The sequence below is a fragment of the Mobula birostris genome, chromosome 11 (genome assembly GCF_030028105.1).
Source record: "Mobula birostris isolate sMobBir1 chromosome 11, sMobBir1.hap1, whole genome shotgun sequence".
NCBI lineage: Eukaryota > Metazoa > Chordata > Chondrichthyes > Myliobatiformes > Myliobatidae > Mobula > Mobula birostris.
This window is the reverse complement of record NC_092380.1, coordinates 15914992-15934130: the sequence shown is the minus strand read 5'-3', so window position 1 is coordinate 15934130 and position 19139 is coordinate 15914992. Positions and strand designations below refer to the sequence as shown.

General features: G+C 46.4%; 1 protein-coding gene across 6 annotated transcripts in view; it reads left to right on the top strand.

Moving 5' to 3' along the window:
- LOC140204863 (TRIO and F-actin-binding protein-like) overlaps positions 1 to 19139 on the top strand; it is a 301234-nt gene that overhangs the window by 61013 nt on the left and 221082 nt on the right. For 4 of the 6 annotated variants that reach the window (XM_072271741.1, XM_072271739.1, XM_072271737.1 and 1 more), the window contains exons 3-5: positions 8170 to 8248; positions 8351 to 8522; positions 10308 to 10725. The exons of 1 other annotated variant lie outside the window; for it this stretch is intronic. In XM_072271741.1, the coding sequence (XP_072127842.1) occupies positions 8170 to 8248; positions 8351 to 8522; positions 10308 to 10725 (669 nt within the window). The remainder of the gene's footprint in view (positions 1 to 8169; positions 8249 to 8350; positions 8523 to 10307; positions 10726 to 19139) is intronic. One more of the 6 variants, XM_072271738.1, reaches the window with a different exon arrangement.

Sequence of the window (19139 nt, the reverse complement as noted above, 5' to 3'; positions counted from 1 at the left end):
GCTCTCTGATACAAGAGGGTCCACATGTGAACCCCAAGCCATCAACAGAAAGAACAAAGGGCAAACAGCCAAAGGACTGTAATGGTCAGCAGACTCTGCCCATGATGTTTGTACAACTTTCTGCTTTACTCTAGGGTTGCCTTCAGTGCTCGTTGTCCATTGCCAGGGCTGAATGTAACTTAACTTCTCCCTTGTACAGCCAATTTGCTAATGTTGCCGGGTTTGTCGCAATTGTTTTGGCCGTTTTCATCTGGTGTGTTGCAGTGGTCCACTCTCACCATCACACCAGGCCAGCTGGTGGCGCAGTGAGATCAGCACTGGACGCTGGAGCGAAGGTTCCCGAGTTCGAATCCAGGTCAGGCCACCCCCGAGTACACTTTCCATCCATGCCGGGTTGAGTGTCAAGCTAGCCTCGTAAAAAATACAAGGGTCGAGTCAGGAACGTTCATAATGTGACCCAGTTAATCCTGACACCACGTGCCAGACAAGAATGGCTGAATGTCTGGTACGACACGCTTAAAAAAAACCATCACACCAGCCCAATGGTGTGTCCCCTGAATCTATGGCCTCTCAGGCCTCTGCAGGCTTCTGAAAGTTTCAGAGAACACAAATGTAAACAGGAGCCACAGAGACCAACACTGTGAGATCCTTGAGCAAATCTCCGTACTTGGGCCAGTCAGGGTCTGCCCTGCCCAACATAGTGACTGAGATTGGACACAGTCTCTGCCTACACACGGCTGCAGTTGCAGGAGGGCGTGGAAGAAGAGGCTCACCATGATCTGCCACTCCGACAGTACCTTCACTTGTTCCTCCCCACTTATCTCCCTCCGGAGAGAGTTAGAGACAGTTCCTTTTGGAGTTTACGTGCTATTTTAAACAAGTGAGCAGGGCCTGTCAGGACTTGTCTGCGGAGTGGGAGCTTGCTTGGGTTATTAGCAATTTAGCAAGAGCCAATAAAAAGAAGTTGGGTTTTAAAAGAGTGGCCATTGTTGGAGTGGGTCAGGGTCCGAGTGGGAGGTTTCGGCTCATCAGGTTTCAGTGAGAACAGGTGGAGACTAAGGGTACTAAGTCACTTGGAATAATTTATTTGATTGTAGAACCTAAGTATAACAAGTGTAGACAGGATGGTAGTTAAGGCAGTGGACTGCTCCTCCTGTAAGATGTGGGATTGCAGAGTACTTAACGGTCTCCCTGATGATTACATCTGTGGGAAGTGCACAGAACTTCAGCTTCTGACTGACAAAGTCAAAGATCTGGAGCTGGATGCACTCGGGACCATCCAGGAGGCTGAAAACTTCATGGATGAAACTTTTACTGAGGTGGTCGCACCTCGAGTAAAGGCTTCAGATAGTAGTTGAATGAGCACCAGGAGAAGTAAGGGGGGGGCAAGTAGTCAGTGCAGGTTCCCCTGTGGCCATTCCCCTCAGCAACAAGTGCACCCTTTGGATTCTGCTGGGAGGGGAGATGCCCTATTGAGGCACAGCAGCAGTAGCCAGGACAGTGGCACTGTGGTGGGCTCTGAAACCCAGCAGAGAAGGGTAATGTCAGGCAGAGTGGCTGTGATAGGAGACTTGATAGTTAGGGCGACGGACAGGAGATTCTGTGGCCATGAAAGAGATGCCAGGATGGTGTGTTGCCTCCCACCACCCCAGGTTCGATGGTCCAGGATGTCTCAGAGCAGCTGCAGAATATTCTCAAGGGGGAGGTGAGCAACCAGAGGTCATAGTGCACATTGGGTAGAAAAGAGGAAAGAGGCCCTGCACAGAATATAAAGAATTCGGAAAGAGATAGGACCTCCAAGGTAGTAACCTCTGAATTACTCGCAGTGCTAATTGCTAGTTGGGCAAGGAACAGGATGATGGAATGAGTGGCTGAGGAATGGGTGCAGAGGGCAGGGTTTCAGGTTCTAGGATCATAGGAACCTCTTCTGGGGCAGAGGTGACCTGTGTAAGAGGGACCGGTTGCACCTGAACTGGAGGGGAACCAATATCCCGACTGGGAGGTTCGCTGGTGCCACTCGGGAGGGTTTAAACTGGTTGGCCGGAGGGCGGGGTGGGGGGGGGGGTTGGGAACCAGAGTACCAGGTCAGAAAGTGGAGTGATGGCGAGGAAGGTAGATGTCAGAGCCAGTAAAAACAGACAGGAGGAAAGTAATAAATATGATGGGATGGATAGTTTGAAATGTGTGTATTTTAATGCCAGGACTTTTATAGGTAAAGTTGATGAACTTGGAGCAGAGATCAGTAATGGAACTATGATGTTGATGCCATTACTGAAACTTGGTTGACAGAGGGACAGGATGCTTAATGTCCCAGGGTTTCAATGTTTTAGAAAAGATTGAGAGGGAGATAAGAGAGGTGGGGGAGTTGCACTACTAATCAGAGACAGTATCACAGCGGCATGCAGAGGGACATAATGAAGGGTTCATCCACTGGGTGTATATGGGCAGAACTTACATAGGACGTGTGCACTCACCCTGATGGGATAATACTACAGACCCCCCGTAGCCAGCAGGACATTGAGGAACAATGCAGGTAGGTTAAGGAAAGGTGTAAAAACAATAGGGTTGTTGTCATGGGGGACTTCAACCTCTAATATAAACTGGGACCTTCTGAGTTCAAGAGGCTTAAATGGGGCAGAATTTGTTAGGTGTATCCAGAAGGCTTTCTTAAATCTATACGTAGGTAATCCAGCAAGAGAAGGAGCAGGACTGGACCTGGTGTTGGGTAATGAGCCTGGCCAGGTGACCAACCTTTCAGTGGGCAAGTAGTTAGAGAACAGTGACCACAGCTCTTTAAATATAGATAAGGATAAGTACAGACCTTGTGGGAGAGTATTAAATTGGAACAGGGCAAATTATGAGAGCATTAGGCAGGAACTAGGGAGAGTTAATTGAGAACATCTGTTTTTGATCAAGTTCCAAGGAGCAGTCTGTAAGGCTTAGGTAGCTAGAACCAAACAGAGCCTTTGAGGATTATAAAGAAGCCAGGAAAGAATTCAAGAACAGAATTAGAAAAATCAAGAGGGGCCATAAAAAATACTTGGAAAGTAGGATTAAAGAGAATCCCAAGGCATTCTATGCATACGTCAAGAGCAAGAGGGTGGGACTACTCAGGGATAAAGTGGGGTACATTTACTCGGATGTGGAGCATGGGGGTGAGATCCTTAATGAGTGCTTTACTACGGAGAATGACCTGGAGGACAGGGAAATCAGTGCCAAGCATATTGATATGCTAGGGCATTTTGATGTAAAGGAGGAGGTTGTGTTGGGTCTCTTAAAGAACACTATCCCCAAAGCCTGGTGGGATAAACCCCAGGTTATTGAGAGAGATCACAGGGGTCTTGACCGATATCTTTGTGTCATTTCTAGTTATAGGCGAGGTCCCGGAGGATTGGTGAGTAGCTAATGTTGTTCCAATAGAAGGGAACCAGGGATAGTCCTGGAAACTGTAGAACGGTGAGTCTCATGTTAGTGGTAGGGAAGATACTGGTGAGAATTCTTAGGGAGTGGATTTATGAATATTTGGGAAAGCGTGGCCTGATTGTACGGGATAAGTTGTGTCTTACTAACTGATTACTGATTGAGTTTTTCAACGGGGTGATAAGAGTGATTGATGAAGGTAGAGCTGTCGATGTTGTCCATGTGGATTTAGTAATGTGTTTGACAACATCCCTCATGAGAGGCTCATCTAGAAGATTAAGATGCATGGGATCTGTAGTGAATTGTCCATTTGGATTCAGAACTGGCTTGCCCATAGACGACAGAATGTAGTGGTTGAAGAGACTTATTCTAGCTGGAGGTCTATGATAAGTGGTGTTCCACAGGGATCTGTACTGGGACCTCTGCTGTTTGAGCTGTATATAAATGACCCGGATGGATAAGTAAGTTTGCAGATAATGTTAAGATTGGTGGTGTTGTGGATAATGTAGAAGACTGGCAAAGAATACAGTGGGATATAGATCAGTTGCAGATGTAGGCAGAGAAATTGCAGATGGAATTTAACCTCGCTAAATGTGAAGTGTTGCACCTTGGCAGGTCAAATGAAAAGAAACCGTACGTTGTTAAAGGCAAGATCCTTAACAGTGTTGATGAGCAGGGAGATCTTGCGGTCCAAGTTCATAGTTTCCTGAAAGAGGCTGCACAGATTGATAGGGTGGTTAAGGAGGAATATGACATGCTTGCCTTTTATTAGTTGAGATATTGAGTTCAAAAGTCAAACGTTTTGTTGCAGCTTTATAAAACTCTAGTTAGGCTGCATATGGTTCTGGTTGCCCCATTACAGGAAGGATGTTGAGGCTTTGGAGAGGGTGCAGAAGAGGTTTACCAGGATGCTGCCTAGTTTAGAGGGCATGTGCTATCACGAGAGGCTGGACAATCTTGAGTTGTTTTCTCTCGAACGGCTCAGGCCGAGGAGAGATCTGATGAAGGTTTATAAGATTATGAGAGGCAAAGATAGAGAAGATAGACAGTATCTTTTCCAGGGTTAAAATTTCTAATACCAGAGAGCATGCATTTAAGGTGAGAGGGGGTAATTTCAAAGGAGATGCAAGGGCAAGTTTTTTGCACAGTGAGTGGCAGGTGCCTGAAACTTGCTGCCTAGAGTGGTGATAGAGGCAGATACATTAGGGACTTCTAAGAGACATTTAGATAGACACATGAATGTGAGGAAAATGAAAGGATATGGATGTTATGTAGGTAGAAGAGGATAGTTTAGTTAGCTAATTAATTAGCACAACACTGTGGGCTGAAGGGCCTGTTCCTGTGCTGTCTGTTCTACAAGGGGTGATTGATAAGTTTGTGGCCTGAGGTAGAAGGAGTCAATTTTAGAAAACCTAGCACATTTATTTTTCAACATAGTCCCCTCCTACATGTACACACTTAGACCAACGGTCGTGGAGCATACGGATCCCTTCTTTGTGGAAGTGGTCCACAGCAGGGAAGATTGATAAGTTTGTGGCCTGAGGTAGAAGGAGATGAGTTATACAGCTCTCGTTTTGTGCACTTGCAGTTCAACTCTTTGAGTGATTATGCAGGAAGTTTGAAGTTAATAACTCATCTCCCTCCACCTCAGGCCACGAACTTATTAATCACCCCTGCTGTGGACCACTGCTGGAGGTCCAAGACACTGACTTCTACAAAGAAGGGACCCGTATGCTCCACGACCGCTGGACTAAGTGTGCACACGTAGCAGGGGACTATGTTGAAAAATAAATGTGCTAGGTTTTCTAAAATTGACTCCCTCTACCTTAGGCCACGAACTTATCACCCCTTGTATGTTCTAAAGCATCCTGTCTGGTTACATCGCGGCATGGTATGGCAACCGTTCTGTTCAAGACTGCAAAAGGTTGTGGACATAGCTTAGCACATCATGGGCTCTTCAGTAAAGGAGCCTGCGGAGTCAAAGACCCCACCCACCCTGGACTGTCTCCCATCTCCCTTCTCCCTCTCCCATCAGGCAATACATACAAAAGCCTGAAAGCACATACCACCAGGCTCAAGGGCAGCTTCTGTCTCACTGTTGAACAGTCCCCAAGTATGATAAAATGGGTTCTTGATCTCACAATGTACCTTGTTATGGCCTTATACCTTATTGCCTGCCTGCATTGCACTTTCTGTCTTACTGTGACACTTTATTTTGCAATGTTACTATTTTCCCTTGTATTTCTTCAATATACTGATGTAATCAACTGATATATAGTATATAGATGTTATTCAAAATAATGTTTTTTAACTGTATCTCAGTACCAGTGATAATAATAACCCAACTTACCTATCTTTTGGGTGGCGGGGTGGAGATTCGTTTCTGCCAAAGGAGGTGTAAGGTGCTCCTTTCCTCCACTAGTCTGCAGGTCACCCTCGGGCAAGGTGTAGCGCCTGCTTAGTCCCTAATCAGGGCCACATGAAGTCATGGGAGCAGGTAGCTGGTGGTCGTATGAGAAGCTGGTGCGTATCGCAAGTCCTGGTTATGCGACTTATGCGACTGACGCCAGGCAGGCAATCTCTGAAGAGCATTGATAATGGCTGGGGTCACTTGCCATGTAAAGACATTGACCAGAAGAAGACAATGGCAAACCACTTCTGTAGAAAATTCGCCAAGAATAATAATGGTCATGGAAAGACCACGATTGCCCATGTCATATGACACGGCTCATAATGAATGAACAAACCTATCTCTGGGATGCTGGAGGAAACTGGAGTCCTCAGGGAAAATGTGTGTGGTCACAAGGACAACATACAAACTCCACACAGAGAAGTGGCAGAAGTCAGGATTGAACTCAGGCTGTGGGGTAGTCGTTGCATTCTTAGATCTGGCCAAGGGGCTCCCTCAGCCTAGGGGCAATTTTCAGTAGTAAGAGCCTACTGGCTATACAGTATATCTTTGGGATGTGGGAAGAAACCGGAGCTCTGCGGACAACCCATGTGATCGCAGAATGTGCAGGTTTCACACAGACAGCAGTGAACCTGGGTGGCTACGGTTGTGAGCTAGCAGCTCTACCAGCTCTGTTACTCTGCTGCATTGGAACTGGATAACATTTTGCAAAGGTGCAGTGCTATGTTAACAGAAAAAGCAAGGCAGTGGGATAATTGGATCACTCTTCCTGAATGCTAACACAGGGACACTTGGGACTACTCAAATATTATTCACTGGTTGGAGCAAAATATTACAAAATGGCAGATAGACCAAGTAAGCCAAATAGAGTTCAATATAAGGAATTGTGAGATGGTTCACTTTGGTGCCAAGGAAGATATTTTCCAGTGTGGTATTGTGAACCATCAAAGGAAGAAAGATATTTAGGAATCCAAGGACAGATTCAATGAAAATTGTCTCACTAAGAAAAAGACTGTTAGAATATGAGCTTTTATCTTGAGAAGTTTGGAATACAAATAACGTCACGGATGTTCAGAGCTTTGGTTAAGGTAATTGGATGTTCTGTATTTACTTCTAGACACCAGTTCACAGGCAGGAAAAGTCTTCACCAATATCAGGCCATGGATAGGTTGTATGAATTTGGCATGAAAAGATTGGAGGATGGGCTAAAATAACAGCAGTGGGATACAATGAATTAACATACAGGGCATCTACTTTCTGTGGTAGGAGAAGTTTAAAGCAGAAGAACTACAAACACAAAAAAAGTTCTGCAGATGCTAGAAATCCCAAGCAAAATGCTAGAGGAACTCAGTAGGTCCATAAGACCATCAGACAAAGGAACAGAATTAGGCCATTCAGCCCATCGAATCTGCTCCACCATTCCATCATGGCTGATCCCGGATCCCACTCCGCCCCGTACACTTGTCTTCTTGCCATATCCTTTGATGCCCTGACCGATCAGGAAGATATCAATTTCCGCCTTAGATATACCCACAGACTTGGCCTCCACCGCAGTCTGTGGCAGAGCATTCCACAGATTCACTACTGTCTGGCTGCAAAAGTTCCTCCTTACTTCTGTTCTAAAAGGTCACCCCACAATTCTGAGGCTGTGCCCTCGAGTTCTGGATACCCCCACTACTATTGGAAAAATCCTCTCCACATCCATCCATCTCGTCCTTTCAACATTTGGTAAGTTTCAATGAGATCTCTTCCCCCCTCTCCCCACCTTCTTCTAAGTTCCAGTGAGTACAAACCCAAAGCTGCCAAATGCTCCTCATTTTTAACCCCTTCATTCCCAGAATTATCCTTGTGAACCTCCTCTGGACTCTCTCCAATGACCACACATCCCTTCTGAGATATGGGGCCCAAAACTGTAAAGGTCAGGCAGCATCTATGGGAAAGAGTAACCAGTCAACGTTTTGGGATTGATGAAGGGTCTCGACCTGAAACGTTGACTGTTTACTCTTTCCATAGATGCTGCCTGACCTTCTGAGTTCCTCCAGCATTTTGTGTGAGCCACAATGTAATTAGATATTGCACCTTTGCATGAAGAGTTGCATAGTCTAAAACTCCTTTTCCTCAAAAGGCCAGTTAAGTTTTCATTCTCAGTTCGATAGCGTTTTGGCAGCTCATGGTGCCAGTGTTGTGCACCAAAAGCATTGAGGGAGAGATTACCTGGTGGAACTGGGTGGTGAAATGGATTCTGCCGAGTTTCTCCATCGTTTTGTGTGCGTGTTGCTGAAGAAGGGCTGAATGGTTTCCTCCTGTGGCTGTGATTGATCTTGGCTTTTGCTTTGAAGCTGGCAGGCGGAATCGAGAATGCACAATCCATTGACCAGTCAGATCCGCAGGAAATGGTCAGCGGACTCATCCTCTCGGGTAAGCAGCATTCCAGCCCTCCTCCCCCCCCCCCACCCACCGCCTGGATCAGGGGGAGCCATCGCTGCCTTTAACAGTTGCTTATTTTTCCTAACCCCACAGATCTCGGAGTTATCCAGTATGGCGGGGTCCAGGGGCTGCCTGTTAAGAGGAGAGTGGACACCGGGGTCCAATGTCTCCATGCTGCAGGGAGAGAGCAGGAACAGGGACCTGCACACCGAAAATCCAACATGGGCCCAGTCGCGCAGCAGAACGAACTCAGTGGGCTCGCGGGGTAATGTCAAAGTAACATTGTCTCTTACAGATGACAAGATTCATCCAAGCGGGATTTCATTTAGGTTGGAATAATTCCTTGAATCCCAATGCCATCCACCCTACAATTAGGATATTCTAGCCAATCATGCTCTTTTGCTCAGTTCTGGGCAATATATATACCTTCTCTTTCTTCTCTTGCTGCTTTTGTATCTGGGCTTCCATCAGAATCTTCTCTGGTTCCTCAAACTTCAGGACATGTTCTTCTTCATCTTGTTCATTTATTGTGTTGGGCATGTGGCCAAGTGGTTAAGATGTTCGTCTAGTTACCTCAAGGTCGCTAGTTCCCTCAAGGTCGCTAGTTCGAGCCTCAGCTGTGGCAGCGTGTTTGTGCCCTTGAGCAAGGTACTTAATCACACATTGCTCTAGTGTCTGTGTGAGGAATGGTGCCCCACACAGACTTCCAATCTGCGCCTTGTAAGGCAGGAAAATGCCCGACGCAGGCCTCTTGAGTTGGCGTTCCCTCCCCTCCCCCCTTCTTCATCCCCTCCTTTCTTCGATTGAAACCGGTGCTTCCCACTGTTCCACACACTGTCATTATGCCGCCAACTCTTCAGAATAGCTTTCCTTCCATGGTCCTTCTTCACTTCACAGAATCGAAGGCAAGTTGTTGAACTGGTTGGGGATCTGGCCAGCAGGAGATGATGGGCAGGGATATTGGCAGGATGTGACAATGTGCTCTCCGAGAATCTGCACTGAGACTGCGCTGTTCACTGTAATAACACATGACTCTGATGATGGGCTAGAAACTCACTAGTACAGCGATCTACATTTTAAAAAATCGGTCCCCAGTACACAGTACAGATTCCAGTTGCTTGGCTCCAAAGAGGGCGTGATTGAGAGACTGGGAAACAATGGGGCAAACGGATATCCTAGTAGACAATTATGAGGTTACTTGCATTGACCAGACTACTTTCTAAATGGTCAAAACATGAATGCAGTGGAGGTCCAAAGAGATTTGGGGATTGCTCACTTCACCCCACACTGACTTTTCCAGTCTCCTTTTCCCTACGACACCATGGATGTGATCTGAGCCATACTTTCTGGAGGTGTGATCACCCTCAGCAGTAAAGCCTTTCAGTTGGTACCTGCTGAATTTCCTGTAGACACCATGTGACCATTTGCACAGCCAGTGGTCTGTAGCGACTTTGGTGGCTGCCCACGCTCGGCAGCTCTGAGCTTGAGAGCCCACGTGAAACGTCCTGAGTCTCACAGAGTGAACCAGAAATGGCAGACCAGAAATTGTCAAACTGTGCCGCCATTTACATTCTGGGGACGTGACAGTGGCTCATTTGGTCGAGCCGCTGTGTCACAGACCCAGAGGCCCAGATCCGATCCTGACCTGAAGTGTCGTCTGTGTGGAATTTACATATTCTCTCTGTGACTGTGTAGGTTGCTCCCAGGTGCCCCAGTTCCCTCCCACATCCCCGATGTGTGGGTTGTTGACTTACTCATCCATAGTACAGTATATTGTTAAAGGGGAGTGAGATTGGAGAACTTAGTGAGGGAACTCCACAGCCTGTAGTCAGGGGAACAAAGGCAGAGCCTTTAAAACTGAGGGGATGATGGGCAGGAGGCCGGAGCACTGACATCTTGGAGTGTAAAGGACTGGAAGAGGTTACAGAGCTGGGTGCGGACTGGTGTGGAGGGACAAAGCCAAGACTGCGGTTCCTCAAGCTGGATCTGGCAATGTGTATGGTGTTTGGAGGGAGGTGGACAGCCGGTCTGACTGTGTTCTCGTCTCCAGCAGGCACAGAGCTGGTGAGCGCTGAGCGAGTGACTGGCCGCAAGCCTCGGGTGGAAAGTGGGTACTTCTCCTTGGAGCGAGCAAAGTCAGACTCTGTCCACAGCCAGTCCCCCGACGGGCGCCGTGCTGCAGAGGCCCAGAGTGCGGGAGGAGGAGGAGGGCTGCTCAACCTCGGCCGACTGACCTCGTCCCAGAGCTCCTTTGAGTCAGAGTCGAGCTGGGGCACAGCCTCCGCCGTGGGCAACCCGGAGTCCAGGCTCCTCCGCAGGGACTACACAGCACTGGCGGACATCCCAAAGCCCAAGAGGATCATCGGCCGAGAGAAGCTGGAACAGGACTGTAAACAACTGGGGCAGAGGACGCGGACGCGGAGCCCCGGGCGTGAGGAGGTGGAACGCTTGTTTGGGCAACAACGCAGGTTGGAACAATTGTAACATCTGTCCCCCACGATTTATGTGCCAGGCAACTGGTCAGCCAGGGGTCCATAGATCCCTTGCTTAATGGTATTGGTCCATGGCACTCTTTGATTTAGACCAAAGAGTGGCCTTATTGTGGTGTCTAAATCATTAGAAGTGGTTAAAAGAAGAGGGAGGGTTCATTTCTGGGAAGTTAAAAACCAGTTGTAAACATTAATAGACAGCAAATATTGCTTCGCTGTTCCAAAATGGCGCAAGGATGTGCCAGGCAGAGATGGTTTAATATCAGTGGTGGGAACGTATTTAGGGATTATGGTCAGAGAAAAACTTGGCAAAGTTGTAGAGAATGAAAGCGAGGCAGCACGTAATGGCTGAAGGGGAATCGTGAGTGATGAAATGTTATGGTAAGGCTGATGAAGAGAATGGAGTGGATGCTGCCTATAAATTTTCAAGGGGTATTTGATAAAGCACCACCTCAGCAGGCTAGTTAGCAAAGCTGCAGGTCAGATTAAAGTTTCAGAAGCAATATGGATGAGAAACCACCCCAGTGCAGAAAGCAGCGGTGGGTTAACGTTAAACAGGGTAAAGCGTGCAGATGCTGGAGATCCAAAGCAATGCACACAACATGCTGGAGGAACTCAGCAAGCCAGGCAGCGTCTGTGGAAATGAATAGACAGTCAACGTTTCGGGCCAAGACCCTTGTTCAGGACCGATCAGGAAAGGGGAAGAGGCCAGAATAAAAAGGTGGGGGGAGGGGAAGGAGGCTTGCTGGAAGGTGTTTGGGGGGAAAGGTAAAGGGCTGGAGAAGGAGGAATTGATAGGAGAGGAGAGTGGACCATTGGAGAAAGGGAATGAGGAGGGGACTCGGGGAAGTGATGGGCAGGTGAGAGGTGGTGAAAGGCCAGAATGGGGAAAAGTAGAAGAAGTTAATGAGTTTCAGACTGGAAGTGGGGTGCCTCAAGGATACACTTAATATTAATGGCTTAGACTGCAGCTGAAGGGCGAAACTTCCAAGTCTACAGCTGACAAGATTTGGAAGTACAGTAACCAGCGAGGAGAGTTGTAAAAGCATGAGAGAAGATGTAGATAGGCAGACTGAATTGGTAAACGTGGCCCATGAGAGTTAATGTAGCTGGATAAACTGATAGAGTTTGGCACTGAAAATAAGGAGAGATACTGCAGTTTAAGTGGTGCCGTTGTAAGGGTTGCACCAAACAAAGGGAACTGGGTAAATGGGTAGAACACAGTGAGTGAGCAGGTGGTTCAGGAAATGGGGCCCTAGGCTCCAGAAACAAACTGGGAGGGTATGAATGGCATTCTGAATGGATGCATCAGCATTGTATGGGGGGGGGGTGCTGCTACTGCACAAGTTTGAAATAAGTTGCAGAAACTTATAAAATTGTTCAGCTCCATCATGAGTACTATCCTCCCTAGTATCCAGGACATCTTCAAGGAGCGGTGCCTTAGGAAGGCAGCGTCCATCATTAAGGACTCCCACCATCCAGAGCATTCCCGCTTCTGATTGTTACTGTCGGGAAGGAGGTACAGAAGCCTGAAGACACACACTCAGTGATTCAGGAGCAGCTTCTTCCCCTCTGCCATCAGATTTCTGAATGGACATTGAACCCACAAACGCTACCTCACTATTACTTTTTATTTCTGCTTTTTTGCACTGCTTATTTTGACAACGATTTTAAATATATAAAAAATTCTGATTCTGATTCCGATTAGGCGACGATCGGAGTATCATGTCCTAGTGGTAAGACTGTGGATTTGGGTACAGAGAGGACTTGCTTGAATGGTTCTCAGAATGAAAATTTCCTTTCCAGGTTTGGTTGGGGAAGCTGGAGGCAAAGCTTTGAAACATCAGGCAACGGGAAATCAAGGAAAATGTTAACTTGGGATGTATTTATGATTTGGAATTCAATGCTTGTTGTTAATTCAAAATGATGTTATGAGCGCTATTTGCAGGGCTGAAGAAGAGTGGGACTAACAGGGTTGTTTTATCTTGAGCTGGCATAGACTAGATGGGCCAAAAGCCCTCCTCCGAGAATCACAGAGAAATACACGATTCAGGTCCTTCAGTTCTATGAGTCCTTGACGACCACAGTACCCAGCCAGCTCGTCCCAATTTTCTGCATTCGGCCCATATCCCCCCAAGCCTCTCACCCCTCCACGTACCCGTGCAAGTGTTTCTTAAATCATTCTATTGTACCTGCCTCAACCCCCTCCTCTGGCAGCTCGTTCCATATCCTCACCCCCCCCCCCCAGTGTGAAGAAGTTGTTGTTCCTGCGCTTTAACACAGGGACTGTTACTGGCGCCCTGTGCTACAACATTTGTTTGATACTCTGTGGATTCAGAGAAGTTTCTTCGCCCCAGCATAGAAGGAATGTGTGATCCCCTCCTCTCCTCCCTCCCGATGGAGTCATATCACTCGGAGATACTTGAAGGACATCTAGATAAGGCAGCAGAGTGCGATATTTTTCAGACAGTGTTGGACACAGTAGCTTTGAGGAAGGCATGTGTGGTGCAGTGGACCCGTTGGGCAGAAGGTATTCCTTCTGTCCCTCAGAAGATGGAGTGCCAGGGGCTTTTCTAGATAGAGCTCTGAGGAGTCCTCCACCATCATCTGCACTGCCCCTTCCCCCAGTACCCTCCCTCCTGGTGCCTGCACAGACACCGGTTGGTAACAGGACGGGGTGGATAGGTGGGGGCTCCTTGCTTGCTAATTTTGGGGCAGTTGGGCCTTGCGAGGTATGTAGAGATGAGGGAATCATGGAGCACTGGTGTTTATAAACTGGACTGGGTCACCTGGCCCATTAGTTCCTCCCTTCTGGTCCGTCAGCTCCTCCCCTGGTCCATCAGCCCCACCCCCTGGTCTGTTAGCTCCTCCCCCTGGTCTATTAGCTCATCTCCCCTGGCCTATTAGCCCCTCCCCTAGTATGTTTGTATATTAGCTCCTCCCCTAGTACGTTTGTATATTAGCTCCTCCCCCAGTCTATGAGCTCCTCCCTCCTGGTCCATTAGCTCCTCCCCCAGTCCATCAGCTTCTCCCTCATCTTTTCATGGTTCAATGTTGAGACAACATGGGCTTGGTGTTAAAATTGCATTGCAGTATTAATAACTTCACTGGGCTTTGCCCAATGCATCTCAAGTCACCCCAGTCTATAGGGAGCCATGAATTATTGCTGTAAATGTTACGACAAGTGGCTACATTCCAAGATGGAATCTTTATTTCATCGTTTTGGTTTTAATCTCTCCCCCAGTTCTCTGCAGCCTGTTAGGGGAGGGTTTAATCTGATAGTGACAGCTATACAGAGGAAACTGGTTTTGCCACCAGCAAGAACATGTGTTATCAGTGCAGAGCAACAGAAGTAAAAAGCTCGCCATTTAACAAAATACACAAATCTGTGAGGCATGGAAAGTCCCAGTTCTCAGTTCCTGCTATGGCTGACCAGAACTTGTAGAAAGGGACAATTCATCCCCTTGATGGAATGCTGGCTGTTCATACAAATTCCCACTGGGTGTGACTTCTGAATCCCTATCCACCACCATTTGCACACTACATGACAATCTCTCATCTACCTTTTTGTTTGCCAACTAGAATCAGAATCAGGTTTAATATCACTGGCGTGTGTCATGAAGTTTGCTGTCTTGCAGCAGCAATACATTGCAATACGTGGCAATACAAGCTATTAATTACAATAAAAAGCATATATAAAAATAATTAGAATTGCAACAAGAAAGAGAAAAAGTAGTGAGGTAGTGTTTATAAGTTCATTGTCCGTTCAGAAACCTGATGGCGGAGAGGAAGAGGCTGTTCCTGAAACACTGTGAGTGGAGCCTTCGGGCTCCTGTATCTCCTCCTTGATGGTAGCAATGAGACGAGGGCATGTCTGTGGTGATGGGGGGGGGGGCGTCTTTAATGATAGGTGCTGCCTTTTTGAGGCATTGCCATGTGAAGATGTCCTCAATGCTGGGGAGGCTGGTGCCCATGATACCACTGGCTGAGTTTACAACTTCCTGCAGCTTCCTCCTGATCCTGCCTAGTTCCGCGCCCCCCCCCCCCACATACCAGACGGCGATGCAGCCAGCTCTCCTGCTGAAAGGCCTCGGCCTGAGATGGCAACTAGTCCTGCCAAAGGTCGCAGCCCAAATCGGCGACTGTACTTTTTTCCCGTGATGCTGCCTGGCCTGCTGAGTTCCTCCAGCATTTTCTGTGTGTCGTTTGGATTTCTGACACCTGCAGATTTTCTCTTGTTAGTTCTCCTTAAGCTTATTTTCTTTTCTTTAGATTAGTGGTCGCCAACCTTTTTAAGCCCAAGATACCCTACCTCGGCCTTAGTGAAAGGCAAGATCGACCCACTTAATCGTTTAGAGATAAAACAGCTCAGGTTGTACTTCCAACCTGAGGCTTTTTATTTGGGCTAATTGTAATTGAATTACGTAAAATGCTTTTGTCAATCTTTCAAATTAATTCAACCAAGAAAACACTGTAACTAGCATATCAAACAGGCCATAGCTGTCTTTCTTTAAGAATATTACAATACTTCATACCTTTAATTCTAAGTTTCATTATTTAATTTTATTTCAACATGAAAAATAAATGAATAAAAATTGACTGTTTCACTCAGTGTGGTGACTGGGGCTGAATACTTTCTGCTAGTTCCCTGAAATTTGGCTCATAACTACAGACAGCCAGTCTGTGAGGTGTCTGTCAGTAAGACAGCTCCTGTACTTAGATTTAATGATTTTCATCTGTGAAAATGCAATTTCACACAGCTAAGTTGACCCGAAGTAGGCAATGACTTTTAGTGCACATGTGATGAGATGAGGAAATTGACAAGCCCCCAGAAGTCACTGTCCCTTGATCTAGCTTTAGGCTCGATATCATTTTGCAAATCAATTATTTCCATTTCAATAGCACTTAGCACACCAAATACTTGCTGGAATTTGGCTGCTATCTGTTCTATATCGATTGGCAAAAATGGGTTTGAAATAAATGCAGCAATATCTTTCATGACGTTTAACTCCTCAAAACGCCAATCGAATTCTATTGCCAGTTTGTCTAGGTAAGCACAGTACTGCTCGGGCCAAAAAACACTTTTTTCCTTGATGGCCTGTAACATTTTCTCCAAGTTGGGAAAGCGTGTCAGCCTCCTGTTCTTGAAATTTGAAATCCAAACACCGAGCTTTGCTTTAAATGCATTTACTGCACTTATCATGTGGGGCAGGTGTCGGTCTTTTCCCATGAGCTCATTGCTAAGTGCGTTTAATTTAGCCGTTAGGTCTGTCAGGAACCCTAAATCCAGTAGCCACGCATCATCTGACAGTCCCTCGTGCTCCTCGTTTCTTGTTGACAGAAAAGTTTTCATCTTAGGCAGCAAGTCAACGAATCGTTGCAGCACTTTGCCGCGACTCAGCCACCGAACATCAGCATGAAGAATTATGTCTCCGTAAGCGGCATTGAGCTCATCCAATAACGCCTTGAATACGCGGTGCTGAAGCGCTTTTGCTCGAATCAAGTTTATCAGTTTGACCACCAGTGTCATTACATGAGAAAAGTCCACGACCTTCCCAGCCGAGGCCTGCTGATGAATCACACAGTGATAATCCAGGAAGCTGGGAAAATCAGGGTCATTATGGCACAGTGCTTAAAACCAACGCGCACACCGCGCATTGCTGGCGCCCCATCAGTAGTAATTGCCACCAGTTTATGAATGGGGATGTCATTTTCATGGACATTTTTTTAAAACTCATTGTGAAATATCCTCACCTCTCGTTTTCTTCTTTAAGTGCAAAAGAGTGAGGAAGTTGTAAAATCCTCAAAAGCCATTCTGACAAATACAACAAGCTGAGCTGTTTGCAGTGGGAAAAGAGAAGCACAAAAACCAGGGAAAGCAACTAAGTGTGGGTTAAAAACGACTCACATATGCACTCCAGGGGTAAAATTTGCTTTTGCATCAAAAGGTTTATCAGGAATAATGTATTTGTGTATTTCTTTTTGTTTTTTTTGGGGATCTACTGGGAAAGTCTCAAAGATCTACCGGTCAATCGCAATTGACTGGTTGGCGACCACTACTTTAGATAGTTTATCGTCATTATTCTATAAAATCCATTTATAATTTTGTTCGGTTCTATTATACATTCCTTTAGCCGTCTGTGCTCCAAGCAGAATGCTACAAATTCCTCTAATCTCTCTATCGTTAAGCCACCGATCTGGCAAATCTCCTCTGCACTCTCCAAGAGTTGCTGAAGTGTGGGGATCAGAACTGGATCCATTGCTGATCTGAGAGATGCACACGGAAATCCGATATACCTTCCTTGTATTATACCCTGTTTATAAAGCTAAGGATTCTGCCTTTTTCCTTTAACCAGCTTTTCCAATGTGTCATTCGGAAAATATGATTTAAAAAAAAATCTGTCTCTGACTGTCTCCCACAAACAAGTGGGATTTATTCCGCCCAGGAAAACAGCTGAGGCTGAAGAAATTAAGTAGTATAAAAATGAGCTGTGTGTTTAATTGGAAGGAGATTAGATGTCGCAGAAACCAGGACAGAATGAGCTGGTTGTAATGACCCAGAATGTCTCGTGGTGTGCCTAATGAGATGGATTTTTTTTTGTATTTCAACTCAAATTCTTTTTTGTTTCCCTTACAACTTCCTGGATATGTGGGCGCCACGGCAGCGTAGCAACTAGCGTTACAGCTGGGGACGTTCCTGAGTTCAGGGTTCAATTCCAGCACTAGCTGTAAGAAGTTTGTACATTCTCCCCATGAGCTGCATGGATTTCCTCCTGGTGCTCTGGTTTCCTCCCAAAGACCAGTTAGTAGGTTAATCGATCATTGTAAACTGTCCTGTGATTAGGCCAATTAAACAGGTGGGCTGCTGGGCAGTGCAAATCATTGAGTTGGAAGGGCCTCTCTGAATAAATAATAAATTAAAAACAAATTTTAAAACCCTCAACGAGGGCAATGGATTCTGGACACTGTAGCAATAGACGTGATCAGAGTCGTATACAACACGGAAAAGGGCCGTTCAGTCCGCTGACCATCAACCACCCATTTACACAAATCCTATACTATTTACATTATTTATCCTCTCACATTGTTATCAACTCTTCCCAGATTCTACCACTCACACTAGGAGTAATTTACAGCAGCCAGTTAACCTACAGAGCTACACACGCAAAATGCTGGAGGAATTCAGCAGGCCAGGCCGCCTCTGTGGAAAAGAGTTGACAGTCAATGTTTCAGGCCGAGACTCTTCGTCAGGACCTGGAGAAGGACTCAGCCTGACGATGTCCTGATGGAGGATCTCATCTCGAAACGTCGACTGTTTACTCTTTTCCATGGATGCTGCCTGGCCTGCTGAGCTCCTCCAGCATTTTGTGTGTGTTGCTCGGATTTCCAGCACCTGCAGATTTTCTCTTTGATTGTGAACCTACCAAGCTGCACATCTTTGGGATGTGGCAAGAAACGGACAGAAACCCACAGAATTCAGAGAGTGGTGAGTGCATGGAATGGGCTGCCGGCAGCGGTGGTGGAGGCAGATATGATAGGGTCTTTTAAGAGACTTTTAGATAGGTACATGGAGCTTAGTAAAATAGGTAAGCCTGGTAATTTTTAAGGTAGGGACATGTTCGGCACAATTCTGTGGGCCGAAGGGGCTGTATTGTGCTGTAGGTTTTCTCTATTTCTATTAGAATCTACCTCACCGTAAGAGATAGGAGCAGATTAGGCCATTCAGCCCATCGAGTCTGCTGCACCATTTCATCATGGCCGATCCATTTCCTTCTCAGCCCCAATCTTCTGCCTTCTCCCCGTATCCCTTCCTGCCCTGACTAATCAAGTGGCCAAGTGGTTAAAGCGTCGGTCTAGTGAGCTGAAGGTCGCTAGTTCAAGCCTTGTGTTGTGTCCTTGAGCAAGGCACTTAACCACACATTGCTCTGCGACGACACCAGTGCCAACCTGTATAGGTCCTAGTGCCCTTACCTTGGGCAATATCGGTGGTGTGGAGACGGGAGACTTGCAGCATGGGCAACTGCCAGTCTTCCATACAACCTTGTCCAGGCCTCAGTCATCATCGAAAATCGATGGACAGCTGAAGAATCAGGAATCTATCAGCCTCTGCCTTTCATCTACCAGTGAGATGAAAGGATTGAGAGAAGTAGTGGAGTGAATGTGACAAAGCTGGGGTGGATTCAAGGAAAAGGATGGATTCTGGGAGAGGAGGATTAAATATGAAATAGTGTTTGAAATACAAATACAAAATTGCTGAAACAGGCCAGGCAGCATCTGTGGAGAATTCAAAGTTCAAAGTAAATTTATTAAAGTATATATGTGTTATCGTATACTATCTTAAGATTCATCTTCTTGTAGGCATTTACAGGAAAATAAAGATGTGCAATAGTGAA